Raw genomic sequence first — 27,178 nt, 5'->3', positions numbered from 1 at the left:
ACCGCCCCGGGGCGGGGCCGCCCCACCGCCATCTTGGAGTGGGGCGAATCCCGCATGGCCATCTTTGAGAAGGGCAGAGTGATGCTTTGAGCGGAGGGAGCGCCGCGACCGGCGTCAGAATTGTGTTGTGGCCCTTCTCTCCGCTGCCTCCTCCCGGAGATGGTGAGGAGGGCCCTTCCTCTCGACCCTCCGCGCCTCCGCTCCTCTCTGCGCACACCCGTCCTTTCTCCTTCCCCAGTGTGGGCAGGGGGGGCCGCGCCCTGCACAAACATGGCGGCGAGAGCACGACGGTGGCCGGCAGGCGCCGCTGAGCCGTGTGACAGCCCCGGGAACGACAGGGCCGGGCGGTGTGCCCTGCTCAAAGATGGCCGGCGGCGGCTTCGGCGTGCGCGGAGGTGGGAGGTGAGCGGCGGCCGGGCCGGGCTGCGGGAAGATGGCAGAGAGCGAGCGGCGGGCAGGTGAGGGGCGGCCGTGGGGTTCTGGGAACCGTCGGGGTTGGGGCTGTGCTCGGGGTCTCTCAGGGGTAGCTCGGGGCCGGGGAGCGCCGGTACAGGGCCCTACGCTCGGGGGGGGGGTGCTGGGCCGAGGGCGCCGGGCCCGGGTTGCGGCAGGCGGTGGCAGCAGCACCCGGCCCGGTGAGGGGAAGGGAGGGGGGGATTTGCTGAGGGTGTGAAGGACCTGGGGCCACCGAATCTTGGCACCACCCCAGGGCGAAGTGGGTGGTCGGGAGTGAGCTTCTATATCGGGGATCCCTGTGACCCCCAGCCCAGTTTTGTGACTGGTTCTCGTGTTTAGCCGGGTTCCTTTGACTCCCCCTCCTCACACCGTGACACAAGCCTGAAAGTGCCTCCTCTGTCCAAGCTCGTTATAAAGCTGGCCCACCGTGCTACTGTCTCCACCACACCAGTAGGCTTGGACTCCTATGTATTCATTCCAGAATACTGTAATCCCTGCGGTCCTCACTGTTTCCTGCTTTGAGTATTCCCGGTCACCTCACCAAAGAGGAATTTCACGAAGTGTGGGTCAGAAGCAGTGATGGCTGAGAAACAAACGCAAAGAGATGAAGGGAATTCTGTTAATGGCAAACACACAGATCAGGACACTGCCCTGGGATTTATATGTCACCTGTATTGATGTTTTTCATCAGTGTTTGCCTTTTCAAATCACTGCTCAGGAGTTTTTCATTGTTTTCATGTTAAAAACTCTCCTTTGGTATGGTGCCACTTGCTGTGAGTTGTGTGCTGAATTTTCAGAAGAGAGACACACGTGTTTTTAATTTAAATTCATCACACGTTCATCTCATCCTCTTACCTGAAGTTTTGCTGTAATTTCTGCAGGAATGAACTGAACATTGCAACATTTGGGGCAGGAGATGAGGCTGAATTTATTCTGTACATGGGGAACATGAAAGGCAGAGAAGTCAAATGACTGTCAAAGGTTGTATGACAAATCTATAGCAGACTCTGTGTTGTTCCTGGGACTTTTAATGTGACCTGTCTGCTAGAGAGCACTGTGAAAAAGGTTGCTGATGGTTCTGGATGATGTTTTCTCTGTAAATGCAGCTGATGATATTTTAAGGAGTTGGAGTTTGGTGGTATTTGGTAGGGAGACAGTGCCTAAACTGGCTGGGTTGTGGACAGCAGTTGCTGGAGTGTGTCAGGGCAGCTGGTGCTGAATAAGTGCCTGCAGATTTCCTGGGATTAAAAAGGTGGACTGAGTAACTCTGACAGAATTCATAAATTGACATTAGTGGCCAGGTTCCTTGACAGTGCTCTCTGCACTGCCTCTTGCTATTTAAAGTTGCACTTAGAGGAGCGTAATACCAATTACTTTAAACCTCCTGGAACTTTTCTGGTTCTGCAGGTTGGGCCCTGGGTTCAGATGTTGGGGAAAAGAGCCCCTCCGATTCATTAGCAACTCACATTTGCATGAAATATTGCATCCTAGGCTCTGAGAGAGCTTTGAAATGAAACGATTTTCACAGCTTCCACCTGGAAGAGGCTGTGTCACATCATCCCCCACGTCCTGGTGCAGCCTGGACAGAGCTGTGCTCTGGGCTGCATTTATTGCAGTGCTCCAGCTTGTCCATGCAGGAATTATCCTTTCTGAAGGAATGAAGGTCAGGGTTAATTCTTAAAAACAAGGCAGAGTTGGTTTGTAGGAGAGTTCAGTGCTTCAGCATGACCTGAGGCTTGGCTGCCCTAGACAGAAATAATTAAACTGGCTGGATGTTGCCTTTGTTATCTCCTGCACTAGTCTGTCTGTCTGTCTGAATGGGAAATGCATCTTTAATGATGAGAACAGACATGATGTTTCTGTCTGAAGGCTTGCAGTGTCCTTAGAAGGATGTTGGTGTGGAGGGCTTGATGACATTACAGCCCAGCTGGGATGGATTTGTGTGCTTTGTATCTCCTGAGAAGTAAAGCTCATTCCTGAGAAAGAAAAATAGAGGATTTCTACTTCTCCAGTGCCTCTGTTTTACCTTTTTTTTTGCATCTCCCAGGCACCTCTGAGGAGGTGGCTCCTCCTGTCCAGCAATGCTTCATGGTCCCCAAAAAGGAGATAAATGTGGTTTCTGACATGGCCAAGTGGAAGCGATCTCAGGTATGGATGGCTCTGGGGACAGAGAAGATTGGGAAATACTGGTGATCTTTTGGTGGCAGCCAGGTCTGGTGTGGGAACAGCCAGGAAGTAAAGGAGATTTGTGCAGAGAATGGGAAATAATTGAATTTGTGTTTTAAAGCAGAAGAGTTGGTGCTTGTTTGTAGGAAAATTACTTGGCAGTAATGATTACTGCTCCCTCCCAACAAGCTGGATGAGAAGCTGGTGACTGTTTCATCCTATCTGGATGAAACTTTACAACCAAACTGGATTTACCCAGCCCTGTTTGAGCTCATCTTAAACATGGTTCTGCTGCCTGGCTCTGGTAGCACCAGCCTGGGTTGGTTCCTTCCCACTGTGCTGTTCTGGAAAGGACTCTAGACCTGAGCCCTTCAATTTCTTAGATAATTTTTGTTTACAGCCTGTATGGAGCCGGTGGAACAAGCAGGTTCTCCCCTCTCTGCCCTTGAGGGATTGGGGTGTTGGCCCAGACTTGTCCCACCTCTTAGGAGCAAATTCTTGCTTGATGACTGACATAAGGTGTCTTGAAAGAAGCTGAGGTTGTAGCCAGCTGTCAAGCAAACCTCTGGGTGCAGCTTCCAATTTAAGTCTTCTGGGTTTAAGGACTTGCTTCTGGTCAGGATTTTGATGCCAGGAAGGAAGAAGTGGCAGTGTGCTGCTGTGGAGCTGCACTGGAGATGATGCTTTCAAAGCAGTAAATTTCAAGAGAGTAGGAGTGAGGAGCCTGGGCTGTCTCCCACTTCCCTATAGTGAGCACGGGGGAAGAGTCCATTGGGGAAAGGGAAGGTTACAGCACAGGTCTGGGAGAAGCAGTGCAGAGCAGGATGGCTCTGCAGAACTGAGGAATTAAAATTTGACTGCTAGGAGCTGACTGAATGATTCTGGGGTCAGTGTGAGCATTTTTAAGATTCTCCTTTCTGAAATTTTTGCAGCGATGCAATTGCCACCTGCCTTCTGCTGCCAGGGCTGCCAAACAGAGCAGTAATTTCACAGCAAGCCCTACACGCCCGGGGTGTCTCCAAGGGATCAGTGTTGTGTGTTGGGAAAGGTTCCCTTGGGATGCAGGATGTTCCTGTGCTGTTTTGTGCTCAGACAGACCCTGGGCTCTCACTAAAGCTCTGCCCTCCTGGTGTGTTTGCAGGCATATGCAGACTACATGGGCTTCATCCTCACTCTGAATGAAGGCGTCAGGGGCAAGAAGCTGACCTGTGAATACAAAGTTTCAGAGGTAGGAGAAGTTTGGATCTGCTTGTTACCCCTTTCCTGCCTTTTTCACTTTTTTTTTTTTTTCAAATTTGGCTCTACAGTGAGTATTTCCTGCTGAGGAATGAATTGGTAGTTTATCTGGGAGCCAAGGGAGAATTAATGTGGTTGGGCTGTGGTTGGGGATGCAGATGCCAGGGTGCCATCCTCCCCTCAGGATGCAGAGACTCTGGATGTGCTTAGTGGATGGGAAATTGAGCAAGTGGGCAGAAGCTGGTAGGGAACCAGTGATGCTTTGAAGAGGTGATATTCCTTCCTGGTTGCAGGCAAAAGGCTGGGATATCTGTACCATTCCTGTTTCCCAAGTGGTTTTTCTGTAGGAAAATCTGCTGGCAGACTTCTCTCCCTGTCCATTCTTGGAGTTGCTCAGACTGTGTTAATTGCACCAATCTCCTTAACCCAGGCTGTAGCTAAGTGCTGCAAGCTCTGGTTTGACAGTTGTGACCTCAAGGTGTGTCACTGTCTGCACCTGCCTTGCCCAGGCTCATGCCAAAAGTCACAGGGCCTGCAGAGCTCACAGGGATGCTGGGTTGGGCTGGGAGGTTTAACCCGTGGGGCAGGATTATCCCTTCCAAAGTGTTAAGCAGAAAGCATCTGGTTTTCCCCTTGCATGAAGGTGGCTGTCACTTGTCCCTGCCTGCTGCCATAGCCAATTTTAATGGCTGTTCACCTTCTCAGGACATAGTGGAGCCAGAAGGAAAGGGCAGGCACTCTCAGTGGTGTCACTGCTGCCCTGAGGGCTCTCTGGGTTCTGCCTGTCCACAGAGCACACACTGACCACCAGCTTTGCTTCCTTGTTACACACTGAATCCTCCTCCCTCGGTCTGTGCTGCAGTGAGGAGGTTTTTTTAATACATTTTTATTGATCATGGCTTTGCAAGACATCTGAAGGTGATGTATAAAGATCTAGGCAAAATGGGCAGCAGACTGAGCCCTGTGTTTATAGCTTCATTCTGGTGTGGGAAGGCAGCTGCTGATGGTGTTTAATCCAGTTTTCAAGTCTGAAGTACTGTGTTGAGTCCAGCTTTCCCTTCTAGGAGCCAATGTGTGAATGAGAAACTCCCCTGTAGTTCATGGAGGGGCTCAGGGATAATGAGTCTCTCCCTAACAGGCTTTGTGCCCCCCTTTTGTTCCTTCAGTTCAGTAGAAACTGCTGTCAAATGCTGCTCTTGCTTTCTGCTGTTTGCATTTCACCTTTGAGTTTTGTCTTTGTCATGATCTCCTTGTTCCCAACCATTCACAGAGCACTTCTAGGGAAACAAAGCATTAAAAATGAACAAAACAAAGAGGGGGAAAATCCCAACCCTCTTCAACAAACCCTTTGAGGTGTCAGGAAAAGCTGTTACCAGGGTTGTGTCTGCAGAAGAGCCCTCTTGGAGTGAATGCTTTCCATCCCTGGTCTCTTGTTTGTCCCAGTAACAAATAAGAGACATGGTTCCAACTGCTTGGGACCTGGCAGGGAAAAAATCTCATTCCCCACACACTGAGGAGAGCAGAAGCCTATGACTTGAGGCACAGGTGGAGCCTCCTCAGGGTTGTCTTGTTGATGAGGTTGCTTGTTCACACAGGCTCCTTTGTAGATCAAACTGCTTATCTGTGCTTTTAAAGGCTCAGCCCCTCATGGCCTCTTCTTGCATCTCTGCTCAGCTTTCTTCTCTTTTGCTCTACCCGCTACCAATGTGCTTTTGTGCCATCCCATCTTCCTCCCTGATCAAATGCCAGGGACACCTTCCTTTGGCAAATGACCTCCTGAAATCCTTTCTGCTGAATGCATATTCTCTCTGTGACTTACTGGTATTGTTTTGCCATGGAATAAACAATGGAAGTATGGTCTGCTCTGCTTTGAAAGAGGCAGCTTAGTGGTTTTCAGAGAGTGTGTGTCAATACCAACCTTTCTGCTGGATCATGTGGGGGCTGAGTCCCCTTGGAGACTTGCTGAGCCTGCTCTGCTCCTACTGACACGTTGTGTGGAGCTGTCCAGGGTTTGCTGCAGGCATCTGACAGGCACTGATAGCAGACTCTGGCACAGACACTGTGTCTGGCACAAGGTTGTGTGAGTGATAGGCTGTGACCTGCCTTCCCTTCCTGGAGGGAATGCTTTCCACGTGGGGATCCATCAGCTACTTGCTGGGGCTGCAGCCTGGAGCAGTGACTTGGATTAGAGGAGCAGTGCAGTGAAGAGGATGAGGTTAATTTTTGCCATACAAGGAGCAGACCTTCCCTTTAAACAGCCCAGTGCACTGGGGAAAACTGGTCGTTCTTATGGCTTGCTCTCCTTCCAGAAAGGAAGTGGGGGAAGAAGCAAATGCTCTGATTTTAGCAGCTTCCCATTCTGACAGGGCCTGAGAAGCCCAGAGGGGGAGAGTTGGTCTCCACGGGCAGCTTTGGCTGCCGTGATGCCTCCTCAGCACCTCTGTCTGCCTGGGCCCTGCTCTTGAGAGCTGCTGACAGGTCTGTGCTCTGTAGGAAGCCCTGTGGTTTGCCTTTGGGACCAGTGGCAGACTCAGGGTCAAGGAGATGCAAAATCAGCACAACGAGAAGAGCAAGGAGAGCAGGGGGGAGGCTGCCCTTGCTTTGATCACTGGAAAGGTAAAGCAAAAATAGAGCTTAAAAACCCAGCCAGGCAAAACAGGCTGCAGTGGTGCTGATGGCTGTGTTCCCATAAGCTCCTTTCTCCCCCACAGGGGTCAGCCCTGGATGTACAGGTTTCCTCTGCTGGACAATGGGAAGCTGCTTCTTTTAGTTACCTCCTTTTCAAAGGGCCTTGAGCCCAAAATGAGCCGCAGCTCTTTAATTATTTATTGATGTGGCTGAGCCGGCAGCTGGGTCCTGCTCTCCCGTGTTCAATGGGGCTGGGCTTTTAATCCCTTTAAAGCCAGCGAGTGGGGAAGGGGAGGTTGGACTCTCTGCTCCCCAGGGAAGGAGCTGGTCCATGCCAGCCGTTTATCCAGGCAGCACCAAGTGCTCGTGGAGAGGGTTTGAAATATGGTGGCTGTTCATAATGAGCTGCTGGTGCCGGCGGATAAATCACCAGCACGATTTAATTATTTAATGCAACCCAGTGCTGGGGATGTTGTTGCTTAATTGGAGGGGAATGCAATAGCCAGGAAGGAGTAGGGCTGAGTCCAAATGTGGGCCCAGTGCAATGGGAATGTGTTTGATTCCTACAGTGTTTCGGGAGCAGGGAGCTGAAGCAGAAGGGGCTGTGCTGCTTTGGTGCACAGGCCTATTAGTGCCTCCAGGGCCACCCAGAGCTTTAGGCTATCTTGTCCCTTTTTTTGTGTTCTTGGTGTGCTCACGTCTCGTCCCAGTCTCTGGTCTGGCTCAGTGGCCAAATATCAAGGTCCTGGGGTGGGAGGATCCCTCTCCTGCTTGTTCCTACTGGCTGATGCCACCGTGTCCTTGGGGCGGCACCTCAGGGGCTGGCTGCGTCTGCCATGAGACCCTTCCTCCTCGGAGTGACCTGCAGCTGGTTCAGTGGCAGCACAGCTCTGCCATGCCTAGCTCTGCCCACCCCCTTCAAATGGCAGTTCAAGGGCTGGAAACTTGCTGGGCTCTGCTGTTTCCTTGTCCTCCCGACAGCAGCATGAAGAATTGAACCACAACCCAAGAGACCAGCCGGCTTCACACGGTCGATGCCTCCAGCAAAGTCAAACCAGCGCCGCTTCTGCTGTCCTCTTTGTCCCCTTGAAGGAGGAATCCCCTCTGGAGACAGAGGAGCCTACATTGCCTGGGGCCTGGCCAGCTGCTGTGGCAGCTGATGGCTCTCCAGCTGCTTGGAGTCAGGCAGGGAGAATCCCAGAGCCTCTGGCAGGCTTGACCAGTTATCAGCAGAGCCTCCTGAAACTGTCTGGAGCTGCTAAAAGTGCTGCCTGTGGTGTTGCCTCTTGGTATGGGGAGTGTAGCTGTTCTCCAGCCATTTGGGCCGGGCAGGGAGATGGTGTGCATTGGCCAGCTCTGGTCTGACAGCACAGCTGGAGACATTGTTCTGTGTCACCTGCTGCACCTCTTTTCCTTCATGGCCACTCTCATACATCCTACATGGGTCCTTCCCTTCCAGCACTGGGTGTGAGAAATGTGGCTGTGGTCTTGCTGTTGTAGCTTTGTTTGAATTGAGACATTTCTCTGAGAGCTTCTCATTCCTGCTCTGATGAGAGCCCTGGTGGACTAACCAGGCTGCCTCTTCCCCTGGATAGGTTGTATTTTGCCACATGCAGTGGGTATCCCTGGGCTGGAGCTACCTGGTGGTCTGGCTGGTAGAAGTTTGAGGCAACAGGAATCATACTGAGAAGGTTGACTTGCTGTACAAGTGTGTCATGGTTTAACAGCATCAGCTGCTAATCCTGGCTCCTAAGAGACACTTCAGGACAATTATTAGAGCCTTGAGAAGGGCCTTTAAATCACATCATCAGCCACTGGTGAGGATGCATAGCACTGTATACGTGCTATTCCTTATCCTATGGGAAATGCAGGACCCTTAAGATGTTGAGCCTGAGTTATGTGTTGGAGGTCGCTGAATTGTGGTGCACTTCCCTTCCTCTAAGTCCTGTGAGGACTGTTCTACAGCTGGGAGCTTGCTCTGGCTCTTCTCCAAATGATTTTGGAGCACAGTGCTGTTACAGCTCATGAAAGACTGTGTGGGCAGCTGGGTAGTCTGCCTCAGGTTGGGCTTTGTACTGGACTGCTTTCCTGCAGGGAAGAATATTTTTTCTGTCTCCTTTGCGTTTGGAGGAGGATTGGCACAGCCCATTTCCATGTGCCTCTCTTGGGAAGAGTGTTGTGGGCTTTAATGACTCCCATCAAGGAGAGAGATGCCAGAGTCTGAAGGACTGCTCTGTTTTATGTCACTATGACCCCCTCACCCTCTTGCTTTCTGTAGCCCATTGAAAAGCTGGTGGCTCTGCTGAATACCCTCGACAGATGGATCGATGAAACCCCGCCAGTGGATCAACCTTCTCGCTTTGGGAACAAAGCCTTCAGGACTTGGTATGCCAAACTAGACCAGGTGAGCATGTCTGTTCTGTGTAGTGTTACCTGCAGCTCCCACAGAAGGGCAATGTGCCCAGCAGGGGTGGGAGAATGGCTCTATCACTGTGTGGCAGCCAAGCAGGTCACAGAGGAATTGCTCAGATAAGCCTTGAAGGATCCACCTCTTGATACGCATCACTTACCCCTGACTTGGTGTTCTTTTCCTCTTGTGAGAGCATATGGGCCATGTAAATGCTCCTGGCTTGGTCTCAAAGTTCTGCATGAGTCACAAGGGCTGTCCAAGCCCAAGGAATTCCTTTGCTTTGTAACTGCCCACTGTGTCACAAAACAAGAGGAAGGTTGGGGAAAACTGCTGGAGTTCCTTCAGCTCAGAGCACTTGCCCTGCACCAAGCTCTGAAGGTGGCACAGCCACAGTCCCAGCAGCAGTGGCCTTGCAGCTGCTCTGCTACTCTAGTGAGGCTTTTGTCCTGGAGATGGCTCAGTGGGTAACTGGTTCAATGTACTTGGGTGATGAGGCTTTTCTGTCCTACAGGACGTGTGTGGTCTGAATGGGTCGCAGGACAAACTCTCCCTAAATTTTTTCATCTCTGGAGATGGCTTCTCCAACAGGAGAATTTGCTCCTCTCTCATGCTACCTCCAGGCACTACAGAGCACCATTGCAGCCTTCATGATGTGACAGCATCTGAGCACAGGGTACCTTGTCCCTGAGGTCTGTGACAGATCTGTGCTCACCCAGGGGAGTCTTTTGTGTCTTTCAGGAGGCAGAAAAGTTGGTGTCAGCAGTGATTCCCAAGCATTTGGCTGATGCTGCCCCAGAAGTGGCTGTGTACCTGAAGGAATCTGTGGGGAACTCCACCCGCATTGACTATGGCACAGGTAACTGGGCTTGTACACTTGCTGAGGCTGGAAGGGACCCTTTGGAGTTAAATATGTCATTACCACTATTTTTAGGGCCAGCTTGAGATGAATACCTTCCTGTTAGGGCCCCCTCACCCCTCTGCCCTGTGTGGGCTGTGACTGAGAGTGGGGGCTGTGCTAGAGCTGTGACACCCTTTCACATCTCATCCAAGGAAAGGGGAGCCAAGCTGTTCTGGGATGAGCTGCAGGACCTGCTTCACTGCATGCAGCAGTCCTGCAGCAGGCAGTTTAAAGGGATAAAATACACTGGCTTGGATTGGAATTAGAGTAAGAACCATGTTCATGTTCAGTGGGAGGTGTCCCTAGAGGAACATCATAATGGTCTGGTGGTCCCTAGAAGGGAGTCACTGCTTACAGAAGGACTTTGAAATCTGAAGGTAGAAGCACTGAATTGCAGGTGAAGTAACCACACAGATTTTGGTGAGAGCTAAATACAGAATTGTCTGCACGCTCTGCTCCTCTCTGGAGGGTAACTGTCCTCACCAAAAGGCAGGAGAAGCAGGATGCTATGAGTACAAGGAAACGTGACTTTGGACTTGGGCAGGGAGAGGAAGAGGAGGCCGTGGGTAAAGGGTGAAGAATTGGTGGCTGTGCAGTACTGGCTGCTGCTCACTAGCGCCAGGGGGAGATGTTGTCCTTGGAAAGGCTGGATGAGGTTTGGTCAGCTCAGAGAAGGAAATTCAACCTCTCCTCCCATCCCGTGTGTCCCAAGCCAGGGGCCCATTTCCCAGCTCACGGTGTCCAGATTAGGGGTGCATTTTGCTCCTGCACTGGGAGCTGCACCTGTCCAGGGTGTGGAGCTGCTGATCTTGTACTCTCCCTTCTTCTGTGCTCCTTCCTGCTAAAAGACATTTCTGGGTTTGCTGGTTGTTTCTTTTCCTTGCTGTTAGCTAGAGGGCCAGGCTTAGGCTTATCCAAGCAGAGGCTTAGCCTGAGATCCCAGTACCTTCTGGGACAGACTGTTCCTGGCAGTGTGATGGGATCTTCCTCCTTCTGACACAGAGATATTTTTGTAGCAGGAGGAAATCTATTTGCTTGCAGATGTGAGGTTGTCTTGCATCCCCCAAGCAGATGACTCTGCAGTACTCTACTTCCCTTGCTGTGCCAAGCTCCTGGGAAAGTCCCTGCATTGTTCCCAGCATGCCCAGTTGGACCTGTTTTTTCCTTAAGATCTTATTTTTTAATAAGTTAATGATCACCTTATGAATGTGTAGAAGGTATAATTTGGGTGGGTTCTGCAGGGGGATGAAATATTGTCAGCTCATGGTATTAACAGTGACAACAGGGTTGAGAGGGGACTGTGACTCCTGTGATTTCTGAAGAGCTGTTGTGGTGCCCCCAGAAAGGTTGTCCTGGGGGGCAGAGACACTGTGTCATGTCTCTTCATGTCTTTTAACTCCAGGGCACGAAGCTGCATTTGCAGCCTTTCTCTGCTGCCTCTGCAAAATTGGTGTGCTCAGAGTGGATGACCAGATGGCCATTGTCTTCAAAGTATTTAACAGGTGAGGTAATGGGAGGAGAAGGGCTGGAAGTATTGGGCTGTTTGGGGGAAAGGGTAGAATGGGAAAGATGAAGACAATTTTAGATAAAATTGGGAGCAGATGTACTCTTTAGTGGATTGTACTCTGACCTGTTATAACTATCCAAAGAAGAGATGATGGCCCTTTGTCTTCAGAAGGCAGAGTGTCCTTCTGGAAAGTTACTTTAGTGGAGCACAAGTTACTGAGCTCTGTGAGTGAGCCTCTGTGCTTTGTGATAGACAGGAATATCTGATCAGAGAATCTAACATTTCTTCAGGCATCAAAAAAAAAAATAAATCTATGCAATTGGCAGGCCTCCACTGTTCCTCTAGATGTGTTTCCAGCTCAGGAGGTAGAGTTGATAGTGGTGAAACTGGTGGAATGGGTGTTTGGAGTCCAGAGATCTAATCCCAGCTGTATCACTGTTTGGTGGCATGGAAACAGTTTCCTTCAATAGAACTTCCAACTTTAATTTTCCACCTGAAAAGTGGAAGTAGTGATTGCTGTAAGGTGGAAAACTCTGTGCTCTTTTGGAGGTTGGTGAAGAGATGTGAAGTGTCAATGTTTTCAAATAATAGTAGGGATGAGGAAAGATCTACACGATCATAAGATATTGCAGATAAAACAAACCCCTGCCACTGGATTTCTCTGTGCATTTGGTGTTAGGTACCATCAGGCTGTTTTATATGGCAAAGGAGCTGAATATATATTCTGTAAACTGTGCTGTATGTGGGGGTCCTGCTTACAAGTGATAGTGTCCTTTCCCCAGCTGGTTGTTCTTGTCTTCAGAAAAGTTAGACAGGAGAAGGCCTTGCCTTAACCCTTCCTGTTCTCTTTGGCTTCAGGTACCTGGAAGTGATGCGAAAACTGCAGAAAACCTACAGGATGGAACCTGCTGGCAGCCAGGGCGTGTGGGGCTTGGATGACTTCCAGTTCCTGCCTTTCATATGGGGCAGTTCCCAGCTGATAGGTACTAATAAAAATCTTCTTGTGTCCTGGGTTACCCTCTGCCCCATTTGTCTAGATTGTCTAGATTGAGGCTGACTTTTAAATTCAAATATGTCAGATTTGTCTATAATAGAGCAGGAGAGTTTGGGACTTGGATTTTTTTTTTTTACTTCAGCTTTCCAAATAAAGCTCATTGGCAGATGGAAAACTTCCTTGTATAGTACTTCTGTCTTTATTGCAATGACTGCAATGAAGCTTTTTAAAAGGAGACTCTTGGTTTTGGTGCTAAAGAATGCAATTTCTGCTCTGGGGAGTTTTGTCCCTTCAGAGGCACTGGAGTGGGAGATGAGATAGGAGGGAGCAACTCTGTGCTGCTTTTTAAAGAGCTCTGATGGGAGGGTTGTGCTTCTGGGTGAGGGGCACTAAACCACCTGGTTGAACTTGGTCTCAGGAGGGGGTTGCCATACAGGTTACTTCCTGCTGTCTCTTTTTTTAGACCATCCAAGTCTGGAGCCTCGGCACTTTGTTGATGAGAAGGTGGTAAATGAAAACCATAAGGACTTCATGTTCCTGGAGTGCATCCTCTTCATTACAGAGGTGAGGAATGGAAGGTTTGTCCCACAGGGATGTTTTCTTGACATTAGATACTTGGCTCTGGCAGTGGTTTTCTCTTCCTTCTTTGCCTGTTTGTTTGTTCTCGTGGAGCTGTGCAAATGAACCATTGTTGCATAGCTGAAGTGTTCTCCTTGAATGAGCTGAGACATGGATGTTGAGAAGAAAGTGTAATTAAGCTGGATGGGTTGTGGACTGTAGTTGAAGGGAGCTGTAACAAGTGCAAACAAATAACTTTGGATCATCACTTGGATCAGTCAGTGGCAGCTTGGATGGAGGAGACTGGTTCCTGTAGATACACTAGGAAGATGAAGTAGGAGCTGTGAAATGACTGGGCTTGCCAAGACAACCTCCCTTCTTTCCAGCCCTTGGGTGCTGCCTGGCAGCCCTGTGCCTCCCCTTACTTAGGGCAGACTCCCAAACCTCTTCCACTCTGTCTCCTCCAGATTCTACCAAAAGAGTTGCCTATTAAATGCACCTTATTTGCAGCTGACTTAGAGCAGAGGTGATGCTGAGATTTCCCCAACTGGCAGCACTCTCAGGACTGTTTCTGCTCAGGCACTGCAGGCCCCCTTTGGAGAGGGATGGGTGATCCTCAGCTTGTTGGCAGTCATGGGCTGTTTCTCAGTGAGGGAGCTCGTGGCTTGCTGCTTGCAGCATCAGTGGAGGATTTGGCTGTGTTTCTCCCAGTTCCCTCACTGCACAGTCTGGAGAGGGAGAGCAGGAACTACCTGCTCTGTTGTGGTAAGGGATTTCTTGTCTCTGGCAAGAGGAGGTTGATGGGATTAATTTTGAAGGACAGAGTGCAGTTCTTCCCCTTTGTTCTGTTCACTTTCCCCCTTCCTTGCCTCTCTAATTTAGTGATTAGATGAGAAGGGAGGTTACAGACTATTGAACTTAGCCTTTCATCTAGGAAATCTTCATAGGAGCCTTTGGCCCAAACCCCCGGAGGTGCTGTGTCAAGTCCTGCTAAATCTGGTAGGGTTTGTTGGTACTCAGCACCTCACAGGGTTCAACCCTTAATGCCAAGATAAATCATACCATGGGTAATAAAGAGGTGCTGGTGGAAGAGATCAAGATGAGGACAGGAAATCAGGAGCCAAGATGGTCAAAGATTTATTTTAGGTTAGGCCTCTGTAATATCCAGACAGTGCACTGACCTGTTAAAAAACATACATCTCTGGAAATGTGTGTAGAAGATTCTGCAGCGCCCAGTTGACAGGTGAAGTTTAAAATAGCCAGCACCATCCTGCTGCTTCAGGGGCACTCTGCTTCTGCCTGCAGAAAGACAGCTTTTTAGTAGGCTTTTCAAATAGATGATTTGAGTTCCTTTTCTGCACATTTGTTGTAAATCATGGATTTAGGTGTTTCTTCCGAGTTCCCCAGTGCCACCTGGTGGCAAGGAGCCCTCTTGGCCTTCCTGCCATGGGCTGAAAGGGACAGCATCAACCTACATTACCAAATCCATGGTATATTCAGTGCATCTCCATGCGTGTAGTGCTTCGTTTTTATAATTTTTTTTCCTTTTAAAACTTGTGGTTTTTCCCTCCCAGGCACCCGGGAAGGCCGTGACTGCCACTAGGGGGGGTGAGGCAGCCTCAGTGCCCTCCAAATGCTTTCTCTCCAAAATCAACCACAAAACAAAATAGCAGGAAAAACAGATAGAAGGGATTAAAGACTTTAATAAATGAACTATAATATTTTTTCTGAGCTTTTCTTCTGGAAACAGCTCTCCTTTAAAGGTGTTAAACATGTAACAAATGCCACAACAGTTCCCATAGCGGGTCTGGTACATCTTGCTGACATGAGAGCAGGTTTTGTTTCAGACTACAACTGACGAAGGTTGTTTTCTGTCAACTGAGAGAATATTCTCTTGAGCAGGTACTGCTCTCAGCCCCCAGGTGACGTTTCAGGAATGTGAATATAAGCTGTTGTGGTGTTTGCCCGGCATGTATTTAAGCCTCAGGCTTTTAAAACAGCAGCAAGATGATGTCCAGGCTGAACCCACCACAGCATCCTCCTTAGAGGAGACCCAGGCAGGGCACTGAATCTTGCATTAGCTGACTTGATGTTGGAAAATCTGCAGGGTGGGTTTGGACCTGAACACGTACTTCTGGAACAGGGTGAGGTTTGCAGAGCTGACTGGGACTCGAGCTGTTCCCCTGCTGCTGCCAAAGGGGTGTGTGTGTTACCTGAAGGTGTGAGGATGAGGAGGGTTTGGGAGCATCCCTATGGTGCCTGCTGCACAGGGGCTGTGGAGGACAGTGACGCAGAGCTGCCTGTGTGTGTGCAGAAGAGGGGAGCTGGGTACACCCCAGCTGTTGTGGGGGATCAGTGCACTTGCCCAGATGCTCCTCTGAGAGCTCAGGGCAGGCAGCAGGAATTTCAGCTTCAATCTGGCTTCTAAATTTGGGAAGGGAGGGCTCGGGTTTCTGCTGGAAGGGAAGGAGCTGACAGGAAAGCACGGCCTCAGCCGTCCCCCTCCCCCCTGCACTGACAGAGGAACCATTTACAAAAGGCCGATTCTCTTGGGAACCGAGAGGCAGGAACGCCACGTCTGTGAGTAATTTCCTGCTCAATATGGCTGCTCTGACTCACTCTGTTCCCCTGGGGTCACTGCGGGACTGCAGCGTGCTTGCCGCTTCTCGCTCTCTCCCCCAGCTCTCCCTCTTTGCCCTTTGTGGCTGGAAGGAGATGATTTTTTGGTATTTTTCGTTCCCCTTCACATCTTATTTTTCCCACACCAGCTTGAAACCATAGCAAATTCATCTCTCACTGAGCGTCCTGGGTGAGGAGGGCCACAGGCATGAGTGTGGGACTGGCCAGCTGTGCCTGCCTCCTTGGCGCTCTCTGGCTGGGGAAGGGGACAAGAGCTCGGTGGTGGTGGCCGATGCCAGCTGTGCCCCTGTGAAGGGCGGTGACACCGGGGGAAGGTTTGGAGTCAAAACTCAGGCAGCCAAACGTCGGGTGTGAGGAGGGGAGGCTCTGATGGAGCGGACTGGCACGGAGCTCCCTGGCAGCCGCTGCTTTGGGTGCCCACCAGTGCCAAATCCTGGTGCTGGGTAACGCGCCAGCGCTGCCGGGGAGCGCCGTGCTTTGTGTGTGTGCACGTTTCGTCTCATACCCACGAGGGAAGCGTGTGGCGGAGGGGACAGGGACAGGCTCATCTGTCATCCCCCAGCTCACGAGAGCCTCTGAGGGGAAGTGCAGATGCACCCACGCTCTCCTGGCCGAGCAGGGCTGCAGACCCACTTCCCCTGCTGCTCCAGCCCCAAGGCCAGCGGGTTTGAAGCACATCACCCTCTGAGCAGTGGGGTTTTCTGGGTCCTCCCACCATCTCCCTCTTTCTTTCTCTCTTTCTCTCTTTCTCTCTTTCTCTCTTTCTCTCTTTCTCTCTCTTCTCTCTTTCTCTCTTTCTCTCTTTCTCTCTTTCTCTCTTTCTCTCTTTCTCTCTTTCTCTCTTTCTCTCTCTCTCTCTCTCTCTCTCTCTCTCTCTCTCTCTCTCTCTCTCTTTCTCTCTCTCTTTCTCTCTCTCTTTCTCTCTCTCTCTTCTCTCTCTCTTTCTCTCTCTCTTTCTCTCTCTCTTTCTCTCTCTCTTTCTCTCTCTCTTTCTCTCTCTCTTTCTCTCTCTCTTTCTCTCTCTTCTGCAGGCTGGTGTCACACAGGCATTGCAGAAAGGCAGCAGTATTTCCCCAAAGCACACTGATTGGCCTTGCTTGCTTTTTCAGCAAGCAGAGAGGTTGTTTTGGAGGCGCTTTTCCCACCCTTTCTCCAGGCCTGTGCATGCATGGAGGGAAGGGGTTAGTTGTTCAAGCCCCAGGTCGGGAATGAGAGTCCAAGAGATTCCTGTCTCCCCACGCTCCTCTTTAGTGTGAGCTTCGGCCTTGTGGTTTCTGATGTCATGGGAACTTCGCTCAGTCAGAGTGGCTGTGTTGTATATCTTTTTCTCCCTGAGGGTCTGTTTTTGTTCATGGAGAAGAAGGAGAGACAACTACCCAGGGAATCTACATGCAACTGCCCCTGATTGCGGCTTCCCTCCTGCCCTCCCTCCTCCAAACCCCTCTCCCTGGGAGGAGAAACAGTGCAGTATAAAAAAATGAAAAAAAATGTAAAGCATCTGCTGCAAGCCAGCAGCCCGCAGCTCTGGAACTAGTTTGGAGATCATGTCCCCTCTGCTCCTGCTTCCCCTAGAGCCCTCCTCAGCTAGAGGCAGGTGTGGAGTGGGCTGTGGACACAGTGCTGCTGCCAACCTGCACTGCCCTCTATTCAGGGAAGGCAGCGACGGTTGTCGTCTTGTCGCTGTTGCTTGTTGTTGATCTGAATGGGGAATGAGTCATTTTCTTGGAAAGCCCAGCAGTGCTGCACTGGGAGGTTTCTGGGTAGGAATAGGAACAGTGTTGAGCCAAGCTCTACTGGGGGGAGAACGGGACTTATGTGGGGCTTTTTTAATACAGTCATTAAAAGGGAGGTGTGCAGAGGGAGGTCTGATTAGGAAAGCGTGGCAGGAAAAGGCTTAATTTTATCGGGGAGGAGGGGAGCTGGATTGCCACGGCTTCATGTGATGTGGCCACAGCGGGAGGGAGCACAGAGGGAGGGAGGGAGGACGCAGTGAGGTGGCTGGTGCGTGGGTCACTGGGCTTGGTGGGAATGTTTGCTTGGAGAGAGTGTGAGCATGAGTCACTGCTGGTGCACGAGCTTCCTGGCTGGCCCGGCTCCCTCAGCCCTGTGCTTGGGTCTCTTTCAGATGAAGACAGGCCCCTTTGCTGAGCACTCCAACCAGCTCTGGAACATCAGTGCTGTGCCCTCCTGGTCCAAGGTCAACCAGGGCCTCATCCGCATGTACAAGGCAGAGGTGAGTGCTGTGGGCAGGGGGAGGCTGCTCAGCCACACACCTGCTCTCTTCCACAGCACCATGGGAAGCTTCTACTGCTCCAGGTGTGGGGACCCCATCACAGCCATTTGTTACTCCTTGCTGACTGTGGCTTGGGGGCCCTTGGCCATTCAGGTGCTGCTGGCTTGAAGGAAGCTCCTGCCTCATGTTTGCCCCAAAACCAATCCCAAAGTGGCCGTTCCTTGCAAACATGACTTTTGCCATGTCTTGTCTTATCATGGTGCAAGTACAGATCTCCAAATTAGAGCCGATGTCTTGACTTGCTTGTTCTTCTGGTCCACCACTATTTTACCAGCTAGAGGAGATTTATTTTAAATTACCATCCCATGTTTCAAGAGCCCCAGAGCAGGCTGAATGGTTCCTACTGATTTACCCTTTCTACAAGCCCCATCCATGCCATGTGCCTGCCCAGTGAGACCACAGCCACCTCTCTGGTTTGGCCATCCTCCACCCACCAGCTCTGCTGGCATTACCCCAGGCTTTCCTGGTGAACTCTGACCTGGAGAACTAGGCAGTTTTGGCTCTCCTTTATCTTCCTTCCTGCTCAAGCTAACCCTGAGCTTGAGGAAGCAGGACAGGAACTTCCACATCTGGGCCTCTGGAGGGAACGGTGTTGGCTCTGCAGGACACACTGCCTGCACTAAAGCACTGGAAGAGCAGGGATGGTGCAACTCCCTGCTGGCACCAGGGGGGGCAGGGCCCGCTGGTATCTGAAAGGGTTAATCCCACACTGCTGTGCTGCTGGTGTCAGCCATGCTCCTGTTGGGAGCTGGGACAAGCTCCTGTTGCTGGGACACACAGTTGTGTGGGCAGCCCTGCTCAGGCCCAGCACACAAAGGGGTTAACTGTGCCGAACGGCCGCTCCCTCCCCCAGCCCTTCCTCTGCACTGCACATCCTGTGTTTAGGTTCCAGGCCACATACCTCTCTAATCTGTGAGGTGTCACTCCCAGGCCCGCTGGCTCCTTCCGCCCCCAGCTCAGTTTTCCTCCCAGACTCCAAAGAGGAGAAGTGGGGCTGGGGGCCTGGCTGCTCCTGGGAGGGGTGCCCCGGGCTGCTCCTTGGAGAGGGGGCTGTCCCTGGGCTGCAGCTCTGCCACAGGGGCTGGAGACACTGCCTGCTGGAAAACGCTGAGCTGGAGGCTAAGCTGTGAGAGCCGAGGGGTCTGAAGGGAAGACCACAGCACTGTGAGTGCCTTTAAAGTGAAACATGAGTCTCCTAAAACCTAGAGCTTCAGTGTGGTCTGCTTCTGCCTCAACAGCCCTGCCATGGTCCTTCCTTTCCTTTGGATCAGTTCTTTCACAAGCTGGGTGCTCCCCTGGCATCCCACATTCCCCAGGATGTTCAGGTGCTCCTGCCTGGTACCCCACATACCCTGTGCCATGGTTGCTCCCACCTGTTCGTGGCTGGAGGAGCTTGGGTGTGATGAGCCCACAGTGCAATGCACACATTCACTGATGTCTTGGGGTCACCGTGTGCTGGCAGATCTACCTGTCCCCTGGCTTGAGAGAGCACAGCTCAGGGATTCTCTAGAGACTGGGAGATTGTTTGGATCTTCTGTGTGCACCCAAGACATGGTCTTTTCTGAAGGCCTTACTGTTTTGAGTAGCAGGTGACTTTCTGTGTGAAAATGTTGGATCCAGTACTGGTAGGTTTCTAGAAATACCTGAAATGTAGCTGTGTCAAGGGGGTAATGATGCTAATCTAGGCTGAAAAACATTGAGTCAACCAAAGAGCTTTAAGTTTAGCTTTTTTTCCTCAAATAATATTTATAGGTCTTAAAGAGCTAATCCTAAAAACATGACTCTTGTGAAATGTTGTTCTCTCTTGCCATGGCATGGAAGCTGTGTTCACCAGGATAGGCAGAGGAGAGGGGGAACTCCTGCTCAGGGGTCCTCAGGGTTCTTTAAAATAGATATATTATCTCTTTAGATAGAATCTGTTCAGGGGAGTTTTCTGCCCTTATGCTGGCTCAGCCATTTCCTGCCTGGCTTGGGAGATGATCCACTGGAGTGTGGATGTGGACATGGCAGCATGGCTGGGCAGAGCTTTCAGTTATTGTGTGCCTGGCCTTGGAGGTTACACCAACATTTGCAACTAGACGATCTCTTAGACTGATTTTCTGGGAATGACACAAGGTTAGGAGTCACTTAACCTTCATCCTTTGCAAACTGAATCCATCTGGGTGTCTCAGGCCAGGCACAAAGTCACTGTTGGAGATCTTGTCTCTTTTCTGCTGGCTCCCAGTGTATTTCTGCTCTCTGTAGCCTTCACCAGTGCAGCCTTTCTGCAATTAGCCACTGCCAGCATTACCAGAAGAGAAGTCAGCAACACCCCTCAAGTGCTGACATGGATCTTTGTCCGGCTCAAGGCAGGCAGCATCTGTGGCAGAGCCTGGGGCATGTGATGGCAAAGAGAGGGAAGATTTGGGGTTGTGGTGTCACTTTGTCTAACTGGCAAAGTGAGAGCAAGATTTCAGGTTTTATTTGTTTTCCCCTTTTCTCCCTGCCCTTCTGATCATGCATTGCAATTAGATCAGGTGAAATCAGACACTCAGCTAGAGGCTCCAGCTCTGTAACACGCCTGCGGTGGCTGAGAAGTGCTGGGTGTCTGACAGCGCTGACCAGGACCAGGAGTGGAGGCAGCAGCAGAGGATGGGGTCACTTGCAGGAAACAGACCAGGAGAAATCCCACTTGGTGGGAGTGGGGGAGCCCCGAGACCTAGTTCATCTAAAAAGCACTCCAAGGGCTTCTTCTCTTCTCTGTCTCCTCTATGGGATGACTTGAAACAGCTGGCAGAAAGCTCAGGTGTGTTTGTGTGTCCAGGAGCTGTGGTCTGGATCCAGGCACTCCAGGGTGGATGAGCAGTAGACTGAAGCCATTGTGTCTTCAACTCTGTGTGTTTATGAAATCCCAAATGTGTCTATTTATAATATAATGGGTGAAGATGTGTTCACTTGAAAGTCCACGGGCTTTTCTTATTCTCTCCATCAAAGGCAAGTGAAGAAGTTGACAGAATAGAGTGTGGTTGAAGCAGCAGCCTTGATGTTTTTCCCCTGAGCCTGCTTTTGAGTCTCCTGACCTTTCCTTCTCTGCAGTCACTCAGGAAATGTTTTCTGTTGTAACTAATCTAGTCCTAGTTCCATCTTTAAGCGTTGGACTTGATGCATGAATCTACTGCCCAGTTGAGTCCCAAGCAAGACCTTCAGTGTGATCAAGATGGTGGCAAGAAGAAATAAGCCTGAAATTGAGCTAGTATTGGGTACAGTTTCATCCACAGCTGATGGAGGCCTTGTTGCTCAGTATATCTGATAATCCAGTAAAATTGTGCTGGTCCTTCTGGATAGAGGAGGAGAAGTTTCTTTGCTTGTCTCCTTTTGAGCTGGCGACATGTTACATGGAATGGATACCCCTTCTTCCCACTGGTGGTAAAGTCTCTTCATCTGGAGCCCAAACCAGTCTGGTCTTCCATGGGACTCCTTGGAGCTAATTGGGCTGACATTTCTAGCTGTCAGCATCTCCAATATTCATTTCTCTCTTCTCTCCCCTGATGTCCATGTTACCCAGCCCTGCTTTCTCTGAGACTTTGTCTAAGTGGTTGTGTGGAGAGACAGCAGCAGCTCTGAGCATTAGGAAGCTTTGAAGGTGACATGCCCTGATGCTTTCAGGATTTACTTCTCCTTGGTGCCTTGCCATTGAGATTTGTGGTTTTCTGCCTGGCTATTATTCCCCAGGAGTGGATACAGCCATGCTGTACTTTAACCACCTCCAAACTTGTTTGGCTCCATTGTGCTTGCACTTGGAACCAGTTGCCTGACCTCTGGCTCCAAAGGGATTACTGTAGGCCTGGGCTTCTGAGCACAAATCCTCCTGCTTGCCCGTGATGGCAGCACGAGGGCAGGGTGCCTGTGCCCAAGTCCTGCCTTGGGGTGAGAACTGTCTGCAGCACACAGCTCCCTCCCCAGCCCCAGAGTCTCCCCTGCTGCACCAAGTCCAGTTTGGCCTCTTGGAGAGCACCGGACTTCTTCCTATGGAGAATTGTAGCCACATCATGGCTGGTGAACACGCACTGCTAAGTTCTGTGTGATGGAGTTGAGCCTGCTCTGTGACCTCCATGACATTTGGGCAGTCTGAGTCTTCAGTGACTCAAAAAACAGAGCTCTGAGTGGCTCTGCCTGGCAAGTGCTGGCAAACTCTGACATGGTTATTGACCACAGTCCATGACCTTCCTACCATTGGGCTGGTAAGTGGAAGGGGCTGTGCCCTTGCAGCCCCGCTCACCCTATGGAGAGCCTGGGTGTAGCTGCAAGAAGTAGCTCTGAGCTAATCTGCTTTGTACTGGATCTATGTGACTGACCTGTCATCTATTGCTCTTCAGTGGGAGGTGGGAATTTCAGGGGTGAGGGGCTGTTGGAAATAGGATCATATCTTAAACTATGGCTGCAAAATCGCTGGTGCTTGTCCATCAAAGACCTGCGAGTCTGGAATGCAGTTTGGGCAGTGCCTTGCAGCTGTAGAATGGTGGTGCCTCAAACCCGGAGTGTGGGCACTGGTCTGGGAGGGAGAGTCTCTTGGCCCTAGGGGATTCTGCAGTTCTCAGTGTTTGTAGGGTGAAGCTCTTCAAAGACATCAGCTCAAGCAAGGAGAGTGGTGAGGGGGAAAGCTGCTGACATAGACATGCTGCTTCTGCTCATGCTCCAGGCTTCCCCAAACTGAAGTTCAGTAAGAAAAGGACTCTGGCTGAAGGGAAGGGAATGGGGTTATGAAGTGCTATTGGCCTGAGAAGCCTGGTTGGAATGGGGGGGGGGGGGGGGGGGAACATGGGGCTGATCCTCTGCCTTTGTCTGAGCTAAGTGGCCTCAAATTTGTTGCCTCCTGACCCTAGGCAGGATGTGGCTCAGGCTGTGTGCATGAGGTGGAAATGTCTCCAGAGTTCACCTCTCTATCTCCCCTCCTGCAGTGCCTGGAGAAGTTTCCTGTGATCCAACACTTTAAGTTCGGCAGCCTGCTCCCCATCCAGCCTGTGACATCTTAAGGAGACCGCAGGAGGAGCTGAGGCAGCGGAGGCACAGCACAGCGCTCTTCCTCCTCCCCTCACCCTTCCTCACCACCCAGCCCATCCATTCCTGCACATCCTCATCAGCAACCACAGATCCAAAGTACTCGCCGGCCTGGCACGGGAGATGGGACCTGGAGCAGCTCCTTCTGCACGTCCTCACCCTGGGGACATCTCGCTCGCAGCCGAGCTGGGGCCGTGCTGCTCCGCTGTGCTGCACCCGCGTGACTGCTGGGAATGGGGATGGGTTTGGGCAGGGGCTGGCCTGCAGCAAAGGCCCTCTGCTTCACTTCCCAAGAGAAAGGGGTGTGGAGGGGAGGAAGGCACGTGTGTATGTGTTGGGCAGTGGTAACTGCAATTTCTCTTTTGAATTTCATTGGAGTTTCCTGTTGCTGTTTGCTTTGGGAAACCACTCCGCAGGGCGAGGTGTGAGCCTGCGCCTGTCTGTATCAGCCAGCTCTGCCTGTGCTGGAGGTCTGGAACAGGAAAAGGGAGTTGTATGGAGTCTCTGTGGGTTGTGAAAGCCCAGGGTACCCTCTCTTCCTTTTTCTGGGAAAGCACCCTCTTTCCACCTCTTCTGAAAGGTTTTCTGGGCCTTCCTTTCCCACTAGGACCTCTTCTCTCTGGTGAAGCTGGGAACCTTCTGGGCTGCAGGAGTCTGAGCTGGCTCTGGAGCTGGGCACAAGGTCCCTGGAGGGACCCAGCTCTGTGGGAACAGCTATGCAAAGACACTGCTCAGGCACCCTCTTAACTGGCACAAACCCTGACACATTCACACACATCCATAACTGGGTCCAACCTGCCCTCTGCACTCCCCATGCTTTGCTGCCCTGGGGCTGGGCTGGCCTCAGTGGCAGGAGGTGACTGTGATTGCTCCTGCTTGGTCATAAACTGTAGTGACACCCCCATAGCAAAGGGATTTCCCCACGAAGCAGCACGATCCCAGCTCTTTGATGGGGGGACATCCCTGGAGCACAGGCATCATGAGGGGGCGGCATGTGGCTTCTCATGCATTTCTATACTCGTGCTGGAAACAAAAAGCATAAATAGCCCAGGAGAGCAGGTTATACCTGGAGAAAGCTCTTTCCCTATGTCCTTCCCTGCTGGTATTGCTGTGCTGGACCTCAGGCAGGGGGACCACACTTGCAGTGCCACCAGCAGCAGTGTGTTGAAGGCAGGTGGTCTGGATCACACCACCAGCATCATTGGAGGGCAGAAAGGGGTGGTGCTGTTTTTGGGATGAGCTGTCTGTCCACAGGTTGTGACCAAGGTGTTGCACAGCTTTGCAGCTGCAGTGGGGATGTTTCTTCTTGGGGTTCCCAAGCTGGGTGTGGCAGGGACAGAGGACTGGATTGGTGTTTGCTGGGGATCAGGAACAGCAGGAATCCTTCCTCTGGCATTCCTGCAGACCATGAAGGGGCTGCCCCCAGCCAGACTGCTCAGCTTTTGCCCCTGCACTGCTTTACTGCTCGGGTGGGAGGAGGAAACCTGCTTGTTTCCTGATTTTTTTTTTCTTTTTTTTTTAACTGACCTACACACTCCCTCTTGTAAAGGTTCTTGCAGGCAGTCAGGGGAAGGAGAGTAAGAAAAGAGGCTAAGTTAAGAGGTGGTGAAATGTCCACAGAGCTGAAGCAGAGCTTTCTGGCACTGTTGCTGTCCTCTCTGCTCCTGGCTTGGCCCTGGGCAGGGGGTGGGGTACAACAGGCTTTTGACCTGCCTGAAACAACTCTATAAACTTGTATTTTAAATGAAAATGGAGACTGGGGTTAAATCTTCTTTTACTCCTAAATAGGATGTGTTTTGTCTTGGCTTTCCAAATGGATCCACTCCTGGAATGTTGCTGGAGATCTGTGTGCTTGCTGGGACTTGATGAGTCCATCTTCAATGGAGCAGTCTGTGCCTGGAGCAGAGACTCATGGTGTCTCCACCTGTGTCCCCTCACGTTGCTGTGTCTTTTGGCAGGTGTCCCCATACTTTAAATGACTGTGCAGCATCTGGCCAGCAATGGCTGAATAAAAGCCTGTGGTTTTCTTTATGTGCCCAAGGGTCGGGAAAACATCTCTCCAGGTCGTCTTGTGGAAATGAGGCTTCCATGCAAAAGGATGGGTGGAAATTCTGACATTGATACATGGGAGGGACTCCAGGAATGTGGAATACAGCACCAAGAAAGGGTGGAGAGGTGCTTCCTTCCCCTGCAGCTGCAGCATTGCTCCCTGGGACCGTGTCCCTGGGCTTGGGACCTGCGGAGGCGGTGGGAGGAGGCTGACGCACAGCTTTGTGTTTGTTGCTTACCCGAGTGCACATCTGTCCTGCTGGGGATTTTGGGATGTCAAGCAGCTAATTCTCGTTTGAGCCTTATCAGCCCGCTTGGGATGTGCCCCCATAATGTGGCAGCCACTTGCTTTGCCTCCCTCCTGCTCCCAGTGACATCCCCCACGGGCTCAGCTCCTCTGCCCACGCGCGTGGCAGCACCCTTCCTTCCTGCTCCGTGTCCGAGGCAGCACTTCCCACCTTCCCCCGTGTTGTAGGTTTAATTAAAGTTTCTGTGTTTTGCACTGGTGACTGTGTTGATATCTCTCGGGCTGGGTTTGCTCCTGCTTTGGGAGCAGAGCCAGCAAAACCAACGGCCGGAGCCTTCGGCACAGGGAAGAAGCCTTGTGGATGCACTTACCATGTCGGTGGTTGACCTCGTGCTTGCACTAAAACTGATTCATTATTTAACTGCATAATCAAGTACATCTGGTCTGTCTTTGTGTCCTTCCAAGGTGTCTTTCTGTTGTATTGTATGGTTTATTTATTAACTTTTTTGCTATGTCCACCCCCCCGTCCCATCTGGCATTTGGCAGGTAGGTGATGTGCAAAGCCTGATCCCAGGCCAGCAAATACCTCTTGAAGATCAGAGACTCTCATAACCAAAGGATGTTTGAGCCTTGTTTCTGAGGCAGGGTGAGAACTGGAACCTTTTTCTTCAGATGTGTTTTTTCTGTCCTGCTGTAGGAGCTGACTCAGGAGTTCCAGCATCAGTGTAGTTCAGCAGCTTTGTTGGACTTATAATAGACCTGGATTAAATTAAACCTGGGCCTTCTCACAAGTGGTTGGAGGTAGTGTAGCTGTGCTTAGCAAATGCTCCTTCTCTTGTCTCTGGGTTACATCTTCTCCATCAACACAGGCCAACTGTGCAAGCGCGTGTTGCTAAAAGCGGCGGCAGTGTGGAGGGGTGGAGGGTGAGCAGAAATGTCATCTTGGATCACAAATGTTTTCTTTGAAGGCACTTCAGTTTGTCTTGAATGTGTCCCTTGGCGAACATGACGCGCAGTGAGGAGGAAGCAGATGTAGCGTGGATTTCTGGCCATCTTTCCCCTCAGCCCACTGACCAAGCCATTTTTTTGTAAATTCAGTTTTCAGACCTGGATCTTTGGGGTTGCCATACGTAAGCCAGTTCATGTTGCTGTTTAACAGCTGTTGCCTTTGCACAGGGTGCGTTTCGTGAATCGCCGTCAGCCTTGCCCTGTCTCTTCCTTCACAGCCCTCCTTTAGAAATGATTGCTCATGGCAGCCAGTGATGAAGTAAGAGTTGAGTGAAGCAGCCTCATGTGGAGATAGAAGTAACAGAATGAAAAAGTACTACTTGATGTCATTGTTGCCGTATTAATTGTCTCTGGTGTGTGGCTCAGTTCCACTGTGTAGTGCTGGGATCCTGTGAGTGGATAAACAAAGCAGCCCCCACAGCAAGACCTGCAAAATCTGCACCGGCACTTGCCAAGATGAAGATGGACTTTGTATCCCAAGGACCTAGTGCTGTACCACATAAGAGCACTGGACTCTGCACTGTATCCCTACAACTGTACTGGCTTCCTGAGAGAGGGAAGGAGGCAGAAATGGGTTGGAGGAGGTGAAACTGGTTGTTAATGATAACTGTTAAAGTAACCTGAACTCTCCCACTGCAAGCGTGCTGGTGGAAGCCTTGTACAGTTGAGAAGCTCACAAGAATCTTCCTGCTGCTTCAACAAGGACTCTCTTGGCTCAGATGTAGAATTTAACAGGGCTTTTGGAGGTCATTTCATGCTCTAATAGCCAAGAAGAGATATCTTCATCCTTTAACTTTGCTTCCCCTTCGGTGGATGAGCACTCTTGCTATTGACATTGGAGAAACTCCTTGAACATCCTGGGGACGCACAGGATCTTGTAAAATTGTGCCAGATTTCAAACTAGGAGGAGCCAAATTGGAAAAGGGCTGTCTCCACATCAGATTCAGTGAGGGCTGAACTGTGACGGGCATCATAAGCTTGGAGATGGGCTTGTTCTGAGGAGCACAAGGCTATAAGCAGGTTTGGGAGGTTAGAAAAGCCTTCCAGGGAG

General features: G+C 51.0%; 1 protein-coding gene across 3 annotated transcripts; it reads left to right on the top strand.

The window, feature by feature from the left end:
- The first annotated feature begins 365 nt into the window (after positions 1 to 365).
- Positions 366 to 25,555, top strand: PTPA (protein phosphatase 2 phosphatase activator). Of its 3 annotated transcripts, none has more exons than XM_062505394.1 (10): positions 366 to 458; positions 2,504 to 2,604; positions 3,764 to 3,850; positions 8,765 to 8,890; positions 9,635 to 9,752; positions 11,197 to 11,296; positions 12,160 to 12,284; positions 12,759 to 12,859; positions 17,619 to 17,726; positions 22,724 to 25,555. In XM_062505394.1, exons 1-10 carry the CDS (start codon positions 434 to 436, stop codon positions 22,796 to 22,798), a joined length of 966 nt encoding a protein of 321 aa, XP_062361378.1. In that variant the 5' UTR covers positions 366 to 433; the 3' UTR covers positions 22,799 to 25,555. The 3 variants fall into 3 exon arrangements, with proteins under 3 accessions (XP_062361378.1, XP_062361376.1, XP_062361377.1); XM_062505392.1 differs by having other exon boundaries at positions 22,649 to 25,555; XM_062505393.1 differs by lacking the exon at positions 366 to 458 and adding an exon at positions 1,353 to 1,437 and having other exon boundaries at positions 22,649 to 25,555.
- The last annotated feature ends 1,623 nt before the right edge of the window (positions 25,556 to 27,178 follow it).

This window comes from Cinclus cinclus, chromosome 19, assembly GCF_963662255.1.
Source record: "Cinclus cinclus chromosome 19, bCinCin1.1, whole genome shotgun sequence".
In the NCBI taxonomy this organism is placed as follows: Eukaryota; Metazoa; Chordata; class Aves; order Passeriformes; family Cinclidae; genus Cinclus; species Cinclus cinclus.
This window is presented reverse-complemented; position numbering and strand designations above follow the sequence as displayed.